The sequence below is a fragment of the Bubalus kerabau genome, chromosome 14 (assembly GCF_029407905.1).
Source record: "Bubalus kerabau isolate K-KA32 ecotype Philippines breed swamp buffalo chromosome 14, PCC_UOA_SB_1v2, whole genome shotgun sequence".
In the NCBI taxonomy this organism is placed as follows: domain Eukaryota; kingdom Metazoa; phylum Chordata; class Mammalia; order Artiodactyla; family Bovidae; genus Bubalus; species Bubalus kerabau.
The window spans coordinates 62,867,485-62,882,701 of NC_073637.1; the positions used below are offsets into that span (position 1 = coordinate 62,867,485).

A 15,217-nucleotide genomic window follows, 5' to 3' on the forward strand; every position below is an offset into this window, starting at 1 on the left:
TAATAGAGAAACATTATTAATTTTGGAATTTCTGATTTTGGAAAAAGTATATCTTAAAACTGATTTCTTTTTGTACAAAGAAAACTGAAAAATTGTAAAGAACAAGCTACTTTGACATTCTCATTCAATAAAAAATATAATTCATAGAAATCATCACAGTTAAGTTGCTGCTGCTAAGTTGCTTCAGTTGTGTCCGACTCTGTGCGACCCCATAGACGGCAGCCCACCAGGCTCCCCCGTCCCTGGGATTCTCCAGGCAACAACACTGGAGTGGGTTGCCATTTCCTTCTCCAATGCATGAAAGTGAAAAGTGAACGTGAAGTCGCTCAGTCGTGTCCAACTCTTAGTGACCCCATGGACTGCAGCCTACCAGGCTCCTCCGTCCATGGGATTTTTCCAGGCAAAAGTACTGGAGTGGGTTGCCATTGCCTTCTCACAGTTAAGTTAGCAGAATACAAATTTAGTTAGATTCATCTATTTCTAAATATTTACCAAGTTTCAAAATGTAGCATAATATTAACAAATTGTTTTTACATTTAAAAGAAGAGTAAATTATCATCTGAATATTAAAGGAGTCTATGAACTAACATGCCCCCAAAATACTAATTAGTGAAAAAATGCCATATTATCTGGAAAAAAGTAAATATTTATCTTAACACATCTATGTTGTTAGCTGAAAGTCAATGAATCATAGGAGGACAAAATAATAGGTTCTCTAGTTGTTATGGAATTAGTTTCTAATGTTTAATTAAAAATTTTAATGTGAATGACAATTCTAAACTTTACTTAACAGATAGAGAAGTAGTACATTATCCAGTACTATCCATGATTAATCTGTCCCATTGGTAATGTATACATTGCTGGAATTATATATAGTATTTTGAGAAAAAAAAAAACTTTATTCTGGACATTATAAAGGAATTTCATAAAACATAAATATAAAATTGTGGAAATCAGAAAACAGTTAAATAATTTAAGTGTATTAGTTAAATAGTTAAATAATTTAAGTGTATTAACATTTTGTCAAGGGCATATTTTCATAAATGAACAAAAAACTGAATCAAGTCGATTAAACTAGGATTTTAAAAAAAATCAACACAAACTCTAATTCATTTTAGAAACACTATTACAACATTTTCAAAAAAGAAAGACTATATTCAACATAAATTTTGTAAGTTTGAAACCAGATGGATTAATAGTGTTTCTCATATGAATTAAAGTTTGTGTTGGGTTTTTTAAAAAATCCTAGTTTATGATAATCTTCTCTCAGTTTCCTTCTATTACTTTCATATACCAGCTTGGTTAAATATTTATGTTTCCCAATCCCTTAACATTTCAAATTTCTTTAATCCTGAAATTAACTGTAGAATACCATATAAGGCAGTGGTGTGCTGGTAAAGGTTAGACAACTATCTCTCTGGTGGAAAAAAAGCCTTGTAACACATGCCTATTTCCATAATGTAAAAACTCCCATACAGCCAGTTTCAAGCTACCAAAGTCACTGTATGTGAAGGGAAGAGATGAATATACAATTGGCTCTATGTCCAGCATACTACAGGAAAAGAATTGTTGACCATACTGAAATTAAAATATAATCGGAAGAAATAATCCCAGAGGACATTACTATGGTAAACAAAGTAAAAAGACTTATAAAAGATTCTTCAAGATGTTTAAAATTCTTATTATACCACAAAGGAAAAAGACAACTCTGAGAGTAACAGCAATTTTTATCCAAAAAAGAAAGACAAAGAAAAGAAGAAGAGATAAAATTGCAACAATTTTCTAAACAAGAAAAAAGGCCGAAGAAAAAGCAGTATTTTAAAAACTGTACAAAAACATATCACAAGTAAATAGCTGATATTTCAAAATTGTCATATAAAGAGGTAATCACAAAGCATGCAGCAAAAAATTGCAGGAAAATCATAAGAGTTAATAAATAAAAATAACATGTTACTTTATAAAAGATTTAATTGCTACAGTGTATGCCTAGCGTTCTGCAGTCCATGGGATTGCAGAGTTGGACACGATTTAGCGAATGAATAACAACAACAAATAAAATTTTAAATTGTAATATGAATTGTTATATAATATTTCCTTAAAACATTGAACATAATTGTAAATCTAACTAAATATCTATATCAAAAAACTATTTCACATGCTGATACAATTAACATTTTCACTGGTTTTAAAATTCTCTGTAGATATCAGTATCACATCAAATACTGTTTATCAAATATTTAGAATGATGATGTTTATAACCATACTTATTTGCCATAGGCAAAATCATATTAATATATCCAAACCCTAGTATTTATAATGGATATATATTTACTAAAAAATATTTTTGAAATGTTTAGTAAAAAATAAAAATATATTTTTGGAATGTTCTCCCTTCTTCATGTCATTCTGCTGTCTGTGTTCTTCAAAGGTAACTTTGAATCAGAAAATTTTGTTCTTGGGAACAGTGTCCAGATGTAACAATGCGTCCTTGATAAAACTGAGAGTACCTGCATTGATAATATATAATGCCTTTTTTCTCAAGAACATTATGATGAAAGTATAATTTCATATCCTTTCTCCATCTTGAATGATCTGGACTTTATGGGTTAATGACAGATTGAACTGATCTAAGTTTACTAAAGTGAAAGTGAAAATTGCTCAGTCTTGTCAAACTCTTTGCAACCTGGTGGACTGTAGCCTACCAGGCTCCTCTGTCCATGGAATTCTCCAGGCAAGAATACTGGGGTGGGTTGCCATTCCCTTCTCCAGGGAATCTTCCAGACCCAGGGATTGAACCCGGGTCACCTGCTTTGCAGGCAAATTCTTTACAGTCCGAGCCACCAGGTTTACTATGCCCTTCTTTATTTCAAAGGTATTTGAGAATTTTCTGTAAAGCACTCTGTTGTTAAGAGGACCCCTCATAGTTTGTTAAGTCATTTATATCATTATTTCAATTACATACCACTCAGAGATGGTCTTATGTGATTTTCTCTTTTTATTACTATTGGTCTAATAAATATGCCCTTGGGAAGAAAAGAACAATGAAATAATCAGTCCAACTACCAAGAAGTATAAGGCTTAATTCATTTTTAGTTTATAGAAATGCAAGTGATTTCTGTGTATTGATTTTGTATCCTGCAACTTTGCTAAATTTACTGATTAGCTCTAGTAATTTTCTGATACTATCTTTATGGTTTTCTGTGTATAGTATCACGTCATCTGCAAACAGTGAGAGCTTTACTTCTTCTTTCCTGATCTGGATTCCTTTTATTTCTTTTACTTCTCTGATTCCTGTAGCTAGGACTTTCAGAACCACATTAAATAATAGTGGTTAAAGTAGACACCCTTGTCTTGTTCCTAATCTTAGGGGGAATGCTTTCAGTTTTTCACCATTGAGAATGTTTGCTGTAGACTTATCACATAGGGCCTTTATACTATGTTGAGGTAGGTTCTTTCTATGCCCATCTTTTGAAGAGTTTTAATCAAAAATGGGTGCTGAATTTTGTCAAAGGCTTTTTCTGCATCTATTGAGATCATCATATGGTTTTTATCTTTCAATTTGTTAATATGGTGTATCACATTGATTTGCATATATTGAAGAATCCTTGCACCCTGGAATAAACCCAACTTGGTCATGGTGTATGAACTTTTTGACGTGCTGCTGAATTCTGTTTGCTAAAATTTTGTTGAGGATTTTTGCATCTACGTTCATCAGTGATATTGGCCTGTAGTTTTCTTGTTTTGTGTTGTCTTTGTCTGGTTTTGGTATCAGGGTGATAGTGGCCTCATAGAGTTTGGAAGAATTCAATGTAAGTTTTCACTGTTAGTATTTAGAATGAAGCATTTTACAAGTTTAAGACAAATAATCAAAGGATTATACTATTTCTTAAAACTGTATAAAGGGCATTACTATAGTCAATACAGAACAAAAGACACTAAAGTTTTCAAACTCCAGCTCTTTCTTCACAAATATTGTAAAATACCTAATATTTTAAATGATTTCAGAGAGTGAATATGAGTGTTTTCTGTCAAGGATATAGCTCCTCTGTCTTTTTAAAATTAAAATTTATGTTCATTATTTTAAGAATCACAATTTATAAAAAAGGTTTTCAAATAAGGAAAACAGATTAGATGTAAAAATATTGCAAGATACTAATTAAAGCTTACATTTTTATTGCAGATATTTTCATAATAAATAGACAAATAAAGGAAAGCCATTTCCCCCTAATTTTTTCACTGCAATTTACTGCTTTCTCTAATATTTACTACATTTAACTTCCTCTAATTCCAAAATACACATCTACATTTATAAGCAAGATAGACATTTGTTTATACAATACAATGAAGAGAATCCCCTCCCCTCAAAGCACATTTTCCCCTTGTTGTAGCACATCAGGAGAAGTAATAAATCATGTTAAGATGCTATTCCTTTCATTCTTCTACCCTCAGGTTCTATTTAAAAATTAAAACCTCCTAATCCTTAGCCTGGTACACAATGCTTTCTGCAGTAAGTCTCATCATAATAAATTTCCTTATGTCTCTACTTTCCCAAACGTACAGTTCACTTCCCTTACCTCCATTTATTAAAATTCTACTTAATCTTTCATATATAGCTAAAATGCTCATCACAACTTGCACTATTCTCATATTCCTAAATTACTACACCACTCCACAAAAGCTTACAGTTTTAATTGTATAACCCTCCTTCTTATATATGATTTTAAAAATTATACAAAGTTAGAAATTAATTATTGCATGACCACATACAGGGATAGAAATTATGTTTTATTATAGACTTTTGTGTTTCTTTGAATTAGGGACATATATCTTTCAGGATGGAAAGCTATGAGAGATGAAGATACTACAGGCTTACTAATGAGATTATGCTAAAAGACGGAAACAAAGAGGAGTGTAGATGGCTAAAAAGAAGGCAAATGCCGCTAAAGGACAAGATTTGGCAGAATCTGTAAGGAGACAATGGTTAAAGAGCCTTGTATATAATAGGAACCCAGGCTCTAAGACTTCTCCAGAGTCCAGTAATATTTTAGGATTCCAGGATAGTAGCTACATGAAGTACCTCAGAAGTTGGATGCTAAGCACCATAGCAATCAGCATTAGTAACAATTTCTATGTGTAGACCTGGTTTCAGAAACCAGTGCACACTGGGACACACCAGTGAACTCAAAGGAATAAAAATTAGTAGGTTTTTCCTGAATGTTGTCCTTTTTTAGGGTTTTCTAGAACCTCGGTTGAGAGTTGAGAGTAGGTAAGAAGAAGGAATGACTGCTATTTGACTACAAAAATGGGAACCTAAGAGTCAGATTAAATAAATTTTTTTTAAAAGTGTATTTCACAGACAAGTTTGTAAATAATGGTTTTGCTTGCTACTTAGGTATTATGTATCTTTGGATCAATCACAATGTCAAGCACCATAAGCATAACAGGTGACTATTTGTTGATGTCATTAAAATAATGTGGATCTTGAAAGAAAGTAAGAAGGGAGAAAAAAGACAAATAGAAATTAAATGATGTATAAAATATTAAGCAAAATTTATAAGAAATTACATGTTAATTTATAAATTATCCCAATAAAAGATAAATTTTTCCAGATGGATTTTAGAAAATAAAGTTTACATTGTTTTCAATAGACAAATCTTAAATACAAGTATACAGAGAGCTGAAAATAAAAGGATTGAGAAAGTTATACCGTACCAAAAAAAAAAAAAAAAGCAGCTGCAGCAAGAGTAACATCAAAGCATATCTTAAGGAAAAAGTATTCCTAAGAGAGGCATTATGTAATGATACAATTATCAGTCTATTAGGAAAAAAATATAACAATTCTAGTTTTGTAGGCACCTAATAACATATCCTGAAAATATATATAACAAATAGTGACAAATCACGGGTGGGGGTTTTAATATACCTCTCAATAACTGATGAAGTAATCAGATGAAAAATCAAGAAAAAAAACCCAGAATATTTGAAAAATGAAGTTAATAAACCCAATAAACAACATATGTTGAACACATACCAAACTATGACAAGATAAACATTCTTTTAAAGAACAATTACCAAAATTGATTACATACTACACCATAAAGCAAACAGTTAATGTTAAAGACTGAAATTATTCAAAGTGAATACTCCTACAAGATGGTTATTATGCTCAATTTCAATGTTTTACAAAATCCTAGAAAATCCCTAAAGTTTGAAAATTTAACAATATATTCCTAAAAAATCTACAGGTAAATGAAAGTACAATAATATCACACCACATTAAAAATTATCTATGTATCCTTCTGAAGAGATGATGAGAAACAAATGAAACTTAAAGGAAAAGTTTCCTATTAAGGAGAACTTAAGTAGGAAAACGGAGAAGGCAGTGGCACCCCACTCCTGTACTCTTGCCTGGAAAATCCTATGGACAGAGGAGCCTGGTAGGCTGCAGTCCATGGGGTTGCTAAGAGTCAGACACGACTGAGCAACTTCACTTTCACTTTTCACTTTCACGCACTGGAGACAGCAATGGCAACCCACTCCAGTGTTCTTGCCTGGAGAATCCCAGGGACGGGGGAGCCTGGTGGGCTGCCGTCTATGGGATCACACAGAGTCGGACACGATTGAAGTGACTTAGCAGCAGTAAATAGGAAAAAAAAAAACGGAAAAGAAAAGAAATATACAGCCTAAAAAGTAAACAAACAAAAAGTTTACTGTTTGAAAGACTAGTAGAATTGATAGTGCATCAGCAAATCTGACCAAGAACAATAAAAGGAAAAGGAACAAATTACCAATATAAGGGAAAAGAGGACATGACTACAAACTCTAAATAGACATTAAATAGACAATAAGATGCTATTATGAACAAATTTAATGCAAATTTTTTTTTCAAAATTGGAGAAATATTCAAATTCCAAGAAGAATCCAACCTAACAAACCTGACACAAGAAAACATAAAATTTTGAATAGTTTTAAATCTAGTACAGAAACTGAAAATGTAATTCAGCACCTACAAAGAAATTGCCAACCCTGGTAACATAAATGGTGAATACTTCTAAACATGTGCAGGAAAAAAATACCAATAATATACACATTCTTTCAAGCAACAGAAAATGAGGAAGAATTTATGAAGCCAGAGAAGCGCTGAAATAAAAGCTCAACAAGGACATTACAAAAAAGGAAAATGAAAGACATCAAATAAAAAAAGAAGTAAAATTTCCTAATATTTTGTATGAACCCAGCAGCAGAATATGGATAACAAAAGCAAATAAGTTGTTATAAAAAGAAAGAAAACTCTTCTCCCTTCTCTCTCTGTCAGGAATACAGATGCAAAAATTCTACACATATTAACAAACTGAATCCAGAGACAGATAAAATGATAATGCATCATGAGATACTTGGGTTTATTAAAGGAATGCAAGATAACTTTAACATTTAAAATCAATACAATTTACCAATTAGTAGAACAAGACTATATATCATATATTTATATCCACATACACAGAAAAAAACTGATATAATTCAAATCCATTCATGATTAAAACTTTTCATTCAACCAGGTATTAAATAGAACTTCCAGAATCTCCAAAAGTAGCATAAAAATCTTATGAAAATATCAAGAAATATAAATGTAATATAAATATAAATAATCCCAAAGAAAAATGAGCAAGAAATTTGACTATATTCTCCATAAAAGAAGATATCTAAATAGTCAATTAACCTAAGAAAAGGCTATTAGAGAAATGCAAATTATAGCCACAGTGAGGTAATACTACACACCCACCTGAATGAGTGAATGAAAAGAACTAAAAATACCAAATATAAAGTAAGCATATAGGAAAACTCAAACCCTCATTCACTGCTGTAAGAAGTATACATTTGGATAGTTTGGGGAAACTGTAACACAGTATCTACAGCAATTGAATATATGTACAGCCTCTTACCTACCTACTCTATTACTAGGTATATCCAGAGCAAAAATGAACACATGTGATTACCAAAAGGCATGTGCAATAAGCACTCTCAGGAACAGTCAAAATCTGAAAGCAAACTGTCAATCAATTGTAGGCTTTTTTAATTAAATAAACAATTTAATTCCCCAAACTAGTGATTTTAACTAAATACCTTCACATTATAACCTTCTTAGAAGGCTGCTAATAAACAATAGTGTATCAAAATTTGTAAATAGTTTAAATCACACTTTAAAGCCAAGATAAGCAATTCCTTTGTATAGTTATTACCTCTGACCAAAGCATAAAAATTCACTTAGACAAATAGCTTTCATAACCAACCTAAAAATAAGATATATTGGTGTATACTTATAGAAATAAATTGCATATGGCAATGAAAATGATAAACAACTTCAGTTATATGCAACAATATTTATGACTCATACAACATAGTGGTAATGGAAAAAGTCACATACTATATATGTGATACAATATATAAATACATTGTGTAATCTCGTTTCTACAAAATTCATATATGTGTGAGTATTCCATTTATATGAAATTAAAAATAAGTGAAAGTATTCTGTCATATGTTATCTTGACAGTGAGAATAATTACTGGAAGAGAGCAGAAGAGAGGCTGGAAAGATGCAGATGATATTTTATTTCTTGATGTGGATGTTAGTTACATGCTGTGGCTTCTTAGTCAAAATTGATCCATGAGTATATTTACAATTTACACATGTTTCTATATGAATTCTATACATCAGTAAAAAGTCTACATAAAGAGGTAGAGTTCTAGATTTATGGACACAGTGGAGGAAAGGGAAGGTAGGACGAATTGAGAGAGTAGCACTGAAATATATATATTACCATGTGTAAAACAGATAGCTAACAGGAAGTTCTGTGACAACCTAGAGGGGTGGGATGGGGTGGGAGATGGGAAGGAGGTTCAAGAAGGAGGGGACATATGTATACCTGTCGCTGATTCATGTTTATGTATGGCAGAAACCGACACAACATTTTAAAGCAATTATCCTCGAATTAAAAATAAAAATGTAGAGTTTTGCTTCTTAGAATAATTGGGTAGCTTATATCAAACTAACTCTGTCAGTAATAATTCTAAATTCTGGAAAAATATTTTAATACAAAACTATTCAAAGATAGCAGAGAACAAACTCAGGCAGAAATTGGCAATATGAGCCTTGAAATAAAAGAAAGAAAGTGAAAGTTACTCAGCCGTGTCCAACTCTTTGTGACCCCATGGAGTATAGTTCATGGAATTCTCCAGGCCAGAATACTTGAGTGGGTAGCCTATCCCTTCTCCAGGGGATCTTTCCAACCCAGGGATCGAACTGGGGTCTTCTGCATTGCAGGAGGATTCTTTACCAGCTGAGCTACAGGGAAGCCCAAGAAAAGGACCTATTTAACCAGTTTTCTCTTAATGGCCTTCCCCATAAGGTTCACTGCAGAGAAATTACAGATCAGCAAAATACTTCAGTCTTACAAGGCTGAGAAGCCAGAGATCAGAATTCAGAATTGTGAGAGCAGCTGTGATTGTACAGAAATCCTGGAATGGAGGGAGCCAGAGAAGGGGGAGACCAAAAACTTACACTTAATGGTCCCCAAAATTCTTGCCTAAAATTATAAACTGCAGAGAGAAAAACAAGAAGAAACCTAGCAGAAAGCCACAGTCGAAAGGCTAAACGGTCTGCAAGATTTCAGCAACGCCCTGATGTATAGGAAATGGAGTTTGGAGTTTAAATCCTATTAATTATAGGTTTTGGCCAAATTTTGAACTCTGTCTAGAGTTAACAAAAATAAAAATGAAACACATCTTCAATTGATTTTAAGTGATACTTTAGTAATTTCACTGTCTGCTAAAATAAAACACAATATTCTTCAAAATTCAGTCTCTAAAGTATATTAAACACAATGTCCAGTACACAAAACATTAGTAGATATATAAAACATACAGAATGTGATCCCTAGGCAAAGAAAGAAAGAAAAATATTAATAAGCCCACATAAGACTAAGATGTTGGAATTAGTATACTTTAAAATAAATACTATATAGAGCTTGATGGCTGGATGGCATTACCGACTCAATGGATATGAGTTTGGGTAAACTCTGGGAGTTGGTGATCGACAGGGAGGCCTGGCGTGCTGTGATTCATGGGGTCGCAAAGAGTCAGACACGACTAAGCGACTGAACTAATAGATAGCTTAAAGAATTTATAGTATTATACATATAGATATAAATTATATATTATATCACTTATGTATTTATATCCACATATGTGTATATATAATATAATCCTATAAATTCTTTAATATATCGACATACACCTACACATGGGCTTCACAGGTGGCTCAGTGGTAAAGAATCTGCCTGCCAATGCAGGAGATGCAGGTTCCATCCCTGGGTGGGGAAGATCCCCTGGAGAAGGAAAGGGCCTTCAGCAGTATCCATACTGCTCCAGTATCCTTGCCTGGGAAATCCCATGGACAGAGGAGCCTGGTGGGCTACAGTCCAAGGGGCTGCAAAGAGTCTGACATGACTTAGAGACTAAGCAAGCACACATCTGTCCACACACATTTGTTTGTACATACATATACACATATAATAAAACAAGGGGAACAGGAAAAATACAGTAACATCTAAGAAAACCAAATGTAAAATTTAAAATGAAAAATATAATGTATTTAATAAGATAATTCACAGAATTTTTTTTTCTGGAAAATTGAACACTGTAGAACGAAATATCAGTCAACTTGAAGATAAGTAAATAAAAATAATCAAAACTGAGGAAGAGAGGAAAAAATTATAAAACAACAACAGCATAGACTCAGCAACCTAAGAAAAACTGTCAAAAGATTTTATATATGTAACCCCATCCAAAAAGGAGAGCAGGGAGGCAACTGGGTGCAGAACTGAAAGAAATATTGACCCCAATGCCCCCAAAATAGTTGGAATCCTGAAAAACTTTAATTATAAGGTCATGTCTCTTTTATCTAATACCTTTCAACAGTATCGTTTTAGTTCTAGCTCTATGATTTGTTTGCATTCACTTTTCCATGAAGACTTGTGGTCATGAAGGTAAATAAAACTATGGTAGATATAATGTTTTCTTCTTTAAAGAGTGAAAGAGGTTTAACATTTGAGACATCAAAGAGAAGAATCTGGTTATTATGAGAGAAAAATAAGAATGAAGTACCAAATTAAAGAAAACTCTGATTGGATCTTTATGGTTCAAATTGTGATGAGAATAAGATGTTAATAATGTTATTTGTTATAAGATGTTATTTCTCAAGAAATAAATAAGTAAAGGAAGATTTTTACCTTAAGATACTATAAAACTTTAAATAAATAAGAGTAAAGAATATAACAATAAAATGTAAATATCAAAATATATTTTCCAATCTCTTTATGTTTCAAGAAAGTTATGAATAGTTTCTCATCAATGAATCAAAAATAAAATAATGTGAGTATGTGAGCTATTTTGCCAACCTCATTTCTCTATTGATGCATTTTAATTATTTGAGCTTGTAGCTTCAGTCTTGCTGACATATTTTTAAAGATGCTTAGTTAATCACTCTTTGAAATATCTACTGCTCTCTTCCCCATTCTTTGGTGTTATCAAAATAACAATGTCTGTGAAGGGAGTGCTCAACAGTAGCCTGAAGAAAAAGTGTTGTAAGAAATGTTAATTCCTTATCATTAAAGTTTTGACTCCTGACAGCCTACTTTCATTAGACTTTTGAACAACAAGCATGTAACCATTGCTATAAATTTTCTAAAACACAACATTCTTATTTTGCAACATGCAGGGATACTGGTATAAAAGGTCATCTATTTCAAATACTTTCACCAATCATTTGTGAAATCACTTAAAGCTTACAATCAAAGTTGTCTGGACAGCATCTCAAAAACATTTTTTCAGACTATTTAAACTAACTACAAATGCACGACACAATTATTTTTAGAAGAGCTTTCAGATTTTTAAAAATATATTATTAAATGATAAATTACTAATATCTTCTTAATGAGATACTGCTTTGAATAATCTGAATCTACAAATTTAAAATAGAAAATCATCAGAGGAAAGAACAGAATCCCAACATTACCATTTATTCACTTTAAATAACAACAAATGTCCAGGTACATTTAATAAACTAATAGCTTCAGAATGCTATTCATAAGCTTCAGAGATTGAATTACCAAAACTTTTATTATATGGATGTAGGGAATAAATAAGGGGTTATTATACATTTTTGATGGCTAGTTATTCATACATATGTGCATGCGTGCTCAGTCCCTTCAGTTGTGTCAGACTCCATGTGACCCTATGGACTATAGCCTGCCAGGCTCCTCTGTCCATATGATTCTCCAGGCAAGAATACTGGAGCAAGTTGCCATGCCCTCCTCCAGAGCATCTTCCCAACCCAAGAATCGAACCCATCTCTCCTGTGTCTCGATCATTACAGGCAGATTCTTTATCCACTGAGCCACCTGGGAAGCCCATTCATACATGTATGTTCCCTCAAATAAGTTAATCATATGATCTTTGACAATTTAAACATACTTGTAAATAATTTCCATATAAACCTTTCCATGGAGAAAAAACCTAAAGGAGGTTCTATTCATCAATAAAATCTTAAAATAATTAATATACTTACTTACTAATACCCTAACTTGAACCTGTCATTGATGAGCAACATATACTTAGCCAATGGTAATATCTTTAACTTTCTGACTACCCCTGAGTATTATCTCCTAATCTTCCTTTAACACACCATTTTTACCAATCTTTATGCCTACACATTGCTAGTAAATTATAATAAAATTTTAATGTAAAACACCAAATTCAGTCATATATTCAAATATTGAAAATTAATTTTATTAGAAGTTAATTGATAGTGGCGAGACTCATACAGTACAACATGGAGTTATTATTTCACCCAGGGGTTAATTTAATATTATTAATGATTACTCAACAGAAGAGCCATTGTAAGGATGGAAAATATTAATATCTGCAAAATTGATTAAATTACTTTCAAGAATATCCATGATTTATACAGATAACTAGAAAGTCTTCTATTATCATACCTCACATACACTATTCTTAGCTAGGGAGGGAAAAAATTAAAATTATTCATAGATTTAAGAGTTTCAGATACTAAGAGTCATCAAACCTACTCTTTATTGCAATAACAACTCGAGTAAAGAGAGAAGGGGCCAGTGCTGCAAGAAAGGGCAATAGAAGCTAGCATTAATAGCCTATAAACCTAATCTACAGGAGTTAGTACAAAATGAATTATACTAGCAACCTTCATGTATAACTCATCATCCTACATTGTGATTTAGAGACAATGTACTGAGTAGATTACAGGGTCAGAAAGAGCAGACACTCTAAATTTAGTCAACATAAATTTCATGATAATGTAGTTACAACAAACAATGTTGTGATGACAACTGCAAATAAAGGTGTGGGTGTTCACTCCGGGGGGATCTGAGAAAAGTGAGTGCTGCAAAAGTAGTGTTAAATTAATCCCCTCCAAGGGTAAGAGGTTGTATCTAATGGAAATAAAATTTCAGTAATTAGAGCATTTTAAAAAGAAGTTAATACACATCTCTATGCTTTCCTATGACTAATTATTCCATAAAGTCAATGCTTTGCTCTAATTCTCTACTCAACAAACAACCTTCTGATATGTAATTTAGCCCTCTATGCATCAAAAAGGCTGTGATTCATTTATACAAGTTATTTGTTATATGGTCAAGTGTCTTTACCACGATTGATGTCATGATGACACAGCATTTATGCTTATAAATTTGTACTTCTGAAATTTAGTTAATCTCAATCAGTTCTCCATTACTTGACAAAAAAGTTGCTAAACCTGAAATGCGATGGCTCCATGAATACTATCCAAAGCAAAAAGCATCCACTTCACCTATCACAAAGATTCATCAGAAAAAAACAAATAAACTTGAGCTGCAAGATCAACAAACCAACAATGCCATTTTCCATCTTCAATGCAGAAAATATTTCTAAGTTTCCTTTAAGATTCTCTGAATAATCTATTTTATAGTTTGGACTGTGCATAATTCAGGATAAAATGCAAACGCTGTTAACAACAACAATAATATCAGTTTGTACTTCTGACATTAACTCTTAGAACTGTCCTGTGACATATTATTCCCATTTTCTAAGTGAAGAAAGTGAAACAGAGAGAGATGACCTACCTCAAGTCATACAATAGTTAAACGAGAGAATTAAAACTTAAAGTTTATCTGAGTAATGTTCATAGACATGGTTTCAACCACTATGCTATACTTTTATCCTACATATTCCTAAAATATTTGGCTTAATGAAGGTAGAAATCATAATTTCAGATATCTACAGCTACATGACCAAATTCTACTACACTAACTATTTCATTTCTATATTTTAGATTCTAAGAGGCAAAGTTAAAACACGGTGAAGTTTTAACACAGTGAAGCGCAGTGTGTCATGCTGCGATGCGTGAATACAACATGCATTCAGTTAAGTGTATCAGTTTAAAAGCTTTAAAAACAGCTGTGAAAACACTAATAGATACCTGTTAATACCCATAATGGTATCCTTAAATTCTCTGTCATATATATCATTCAAGATGTTTCAATAAATTTATGAAAAATTTTACTGAAAACTTACTTTGCAGCCTCCGTGTTGGGCTCTCTCCATGGAGTTGTCGTCGTGGCATATATGGTGAAGGATGGGGAAGTGGCAATGAAGAAACATCATGAGTCTGAAGTTTGTACCAATGTGGCTCATCATCTAATAATGCTGTTTCTAATTCAATTAAAATCTACAAAGCCAAGAGACAAAGAATTGTCATAGGACAATAATATAGAAATTCTCTTAAATGATTTCATTATAATAGTAATGTTGTTAGGTCAAAAGCAAGGTTATGCAATAGAATTGCCCATATGCTTGACACTAGTTAAATATATAAATATTTATAACTTATTGATTTAATAGCTTTATATACCTAAGACATTTATTTGTAGATCTTCGAACTACTGGAGGCTGTAGCAGACCCTCTACTAGAGGCTGTTAAATATGACATTGATGAGATGTTTGGACGGCATCACCGACTCAATGGACATGAGTTTGGGTAAACTCTGGGAGCTGGTGATGGACAGGGAGGCCTGACATGTTGCAGTCCATGGGGTTGCAAAGAATAGGATGACTAAGCAACTGAACTGAACTGAAAGAGAACTTATTAC

General features: G+C 32.5%; 1 protein-coding gene across 6 annotated transcripts in view; it reads right to left on the bottom strand.

The window, feature by feature from the left end:
• Positions 1–15,217, bottom strand: part of RIMS2 (regulating synaptic membrane exocytosis 2) — a 611,677-nt gene that overhangs the window by 259,180 nt on the left and 337,280 nt on the right. For all 6 annotated transcript variants that reach the window (XM_055546480.1, XM_055546481.1, XM_055546482.1 and 3 more), the window contains one exon: positions 14,643–14,796. In XM_055546480.1, the coding sequence (XP_055402455.1) occupies positions 14,643–14,796 (154 nt within the window). The remainder of the gene's footprint in view (positions 1–14,642; positions 14,797–15,217) is intronic.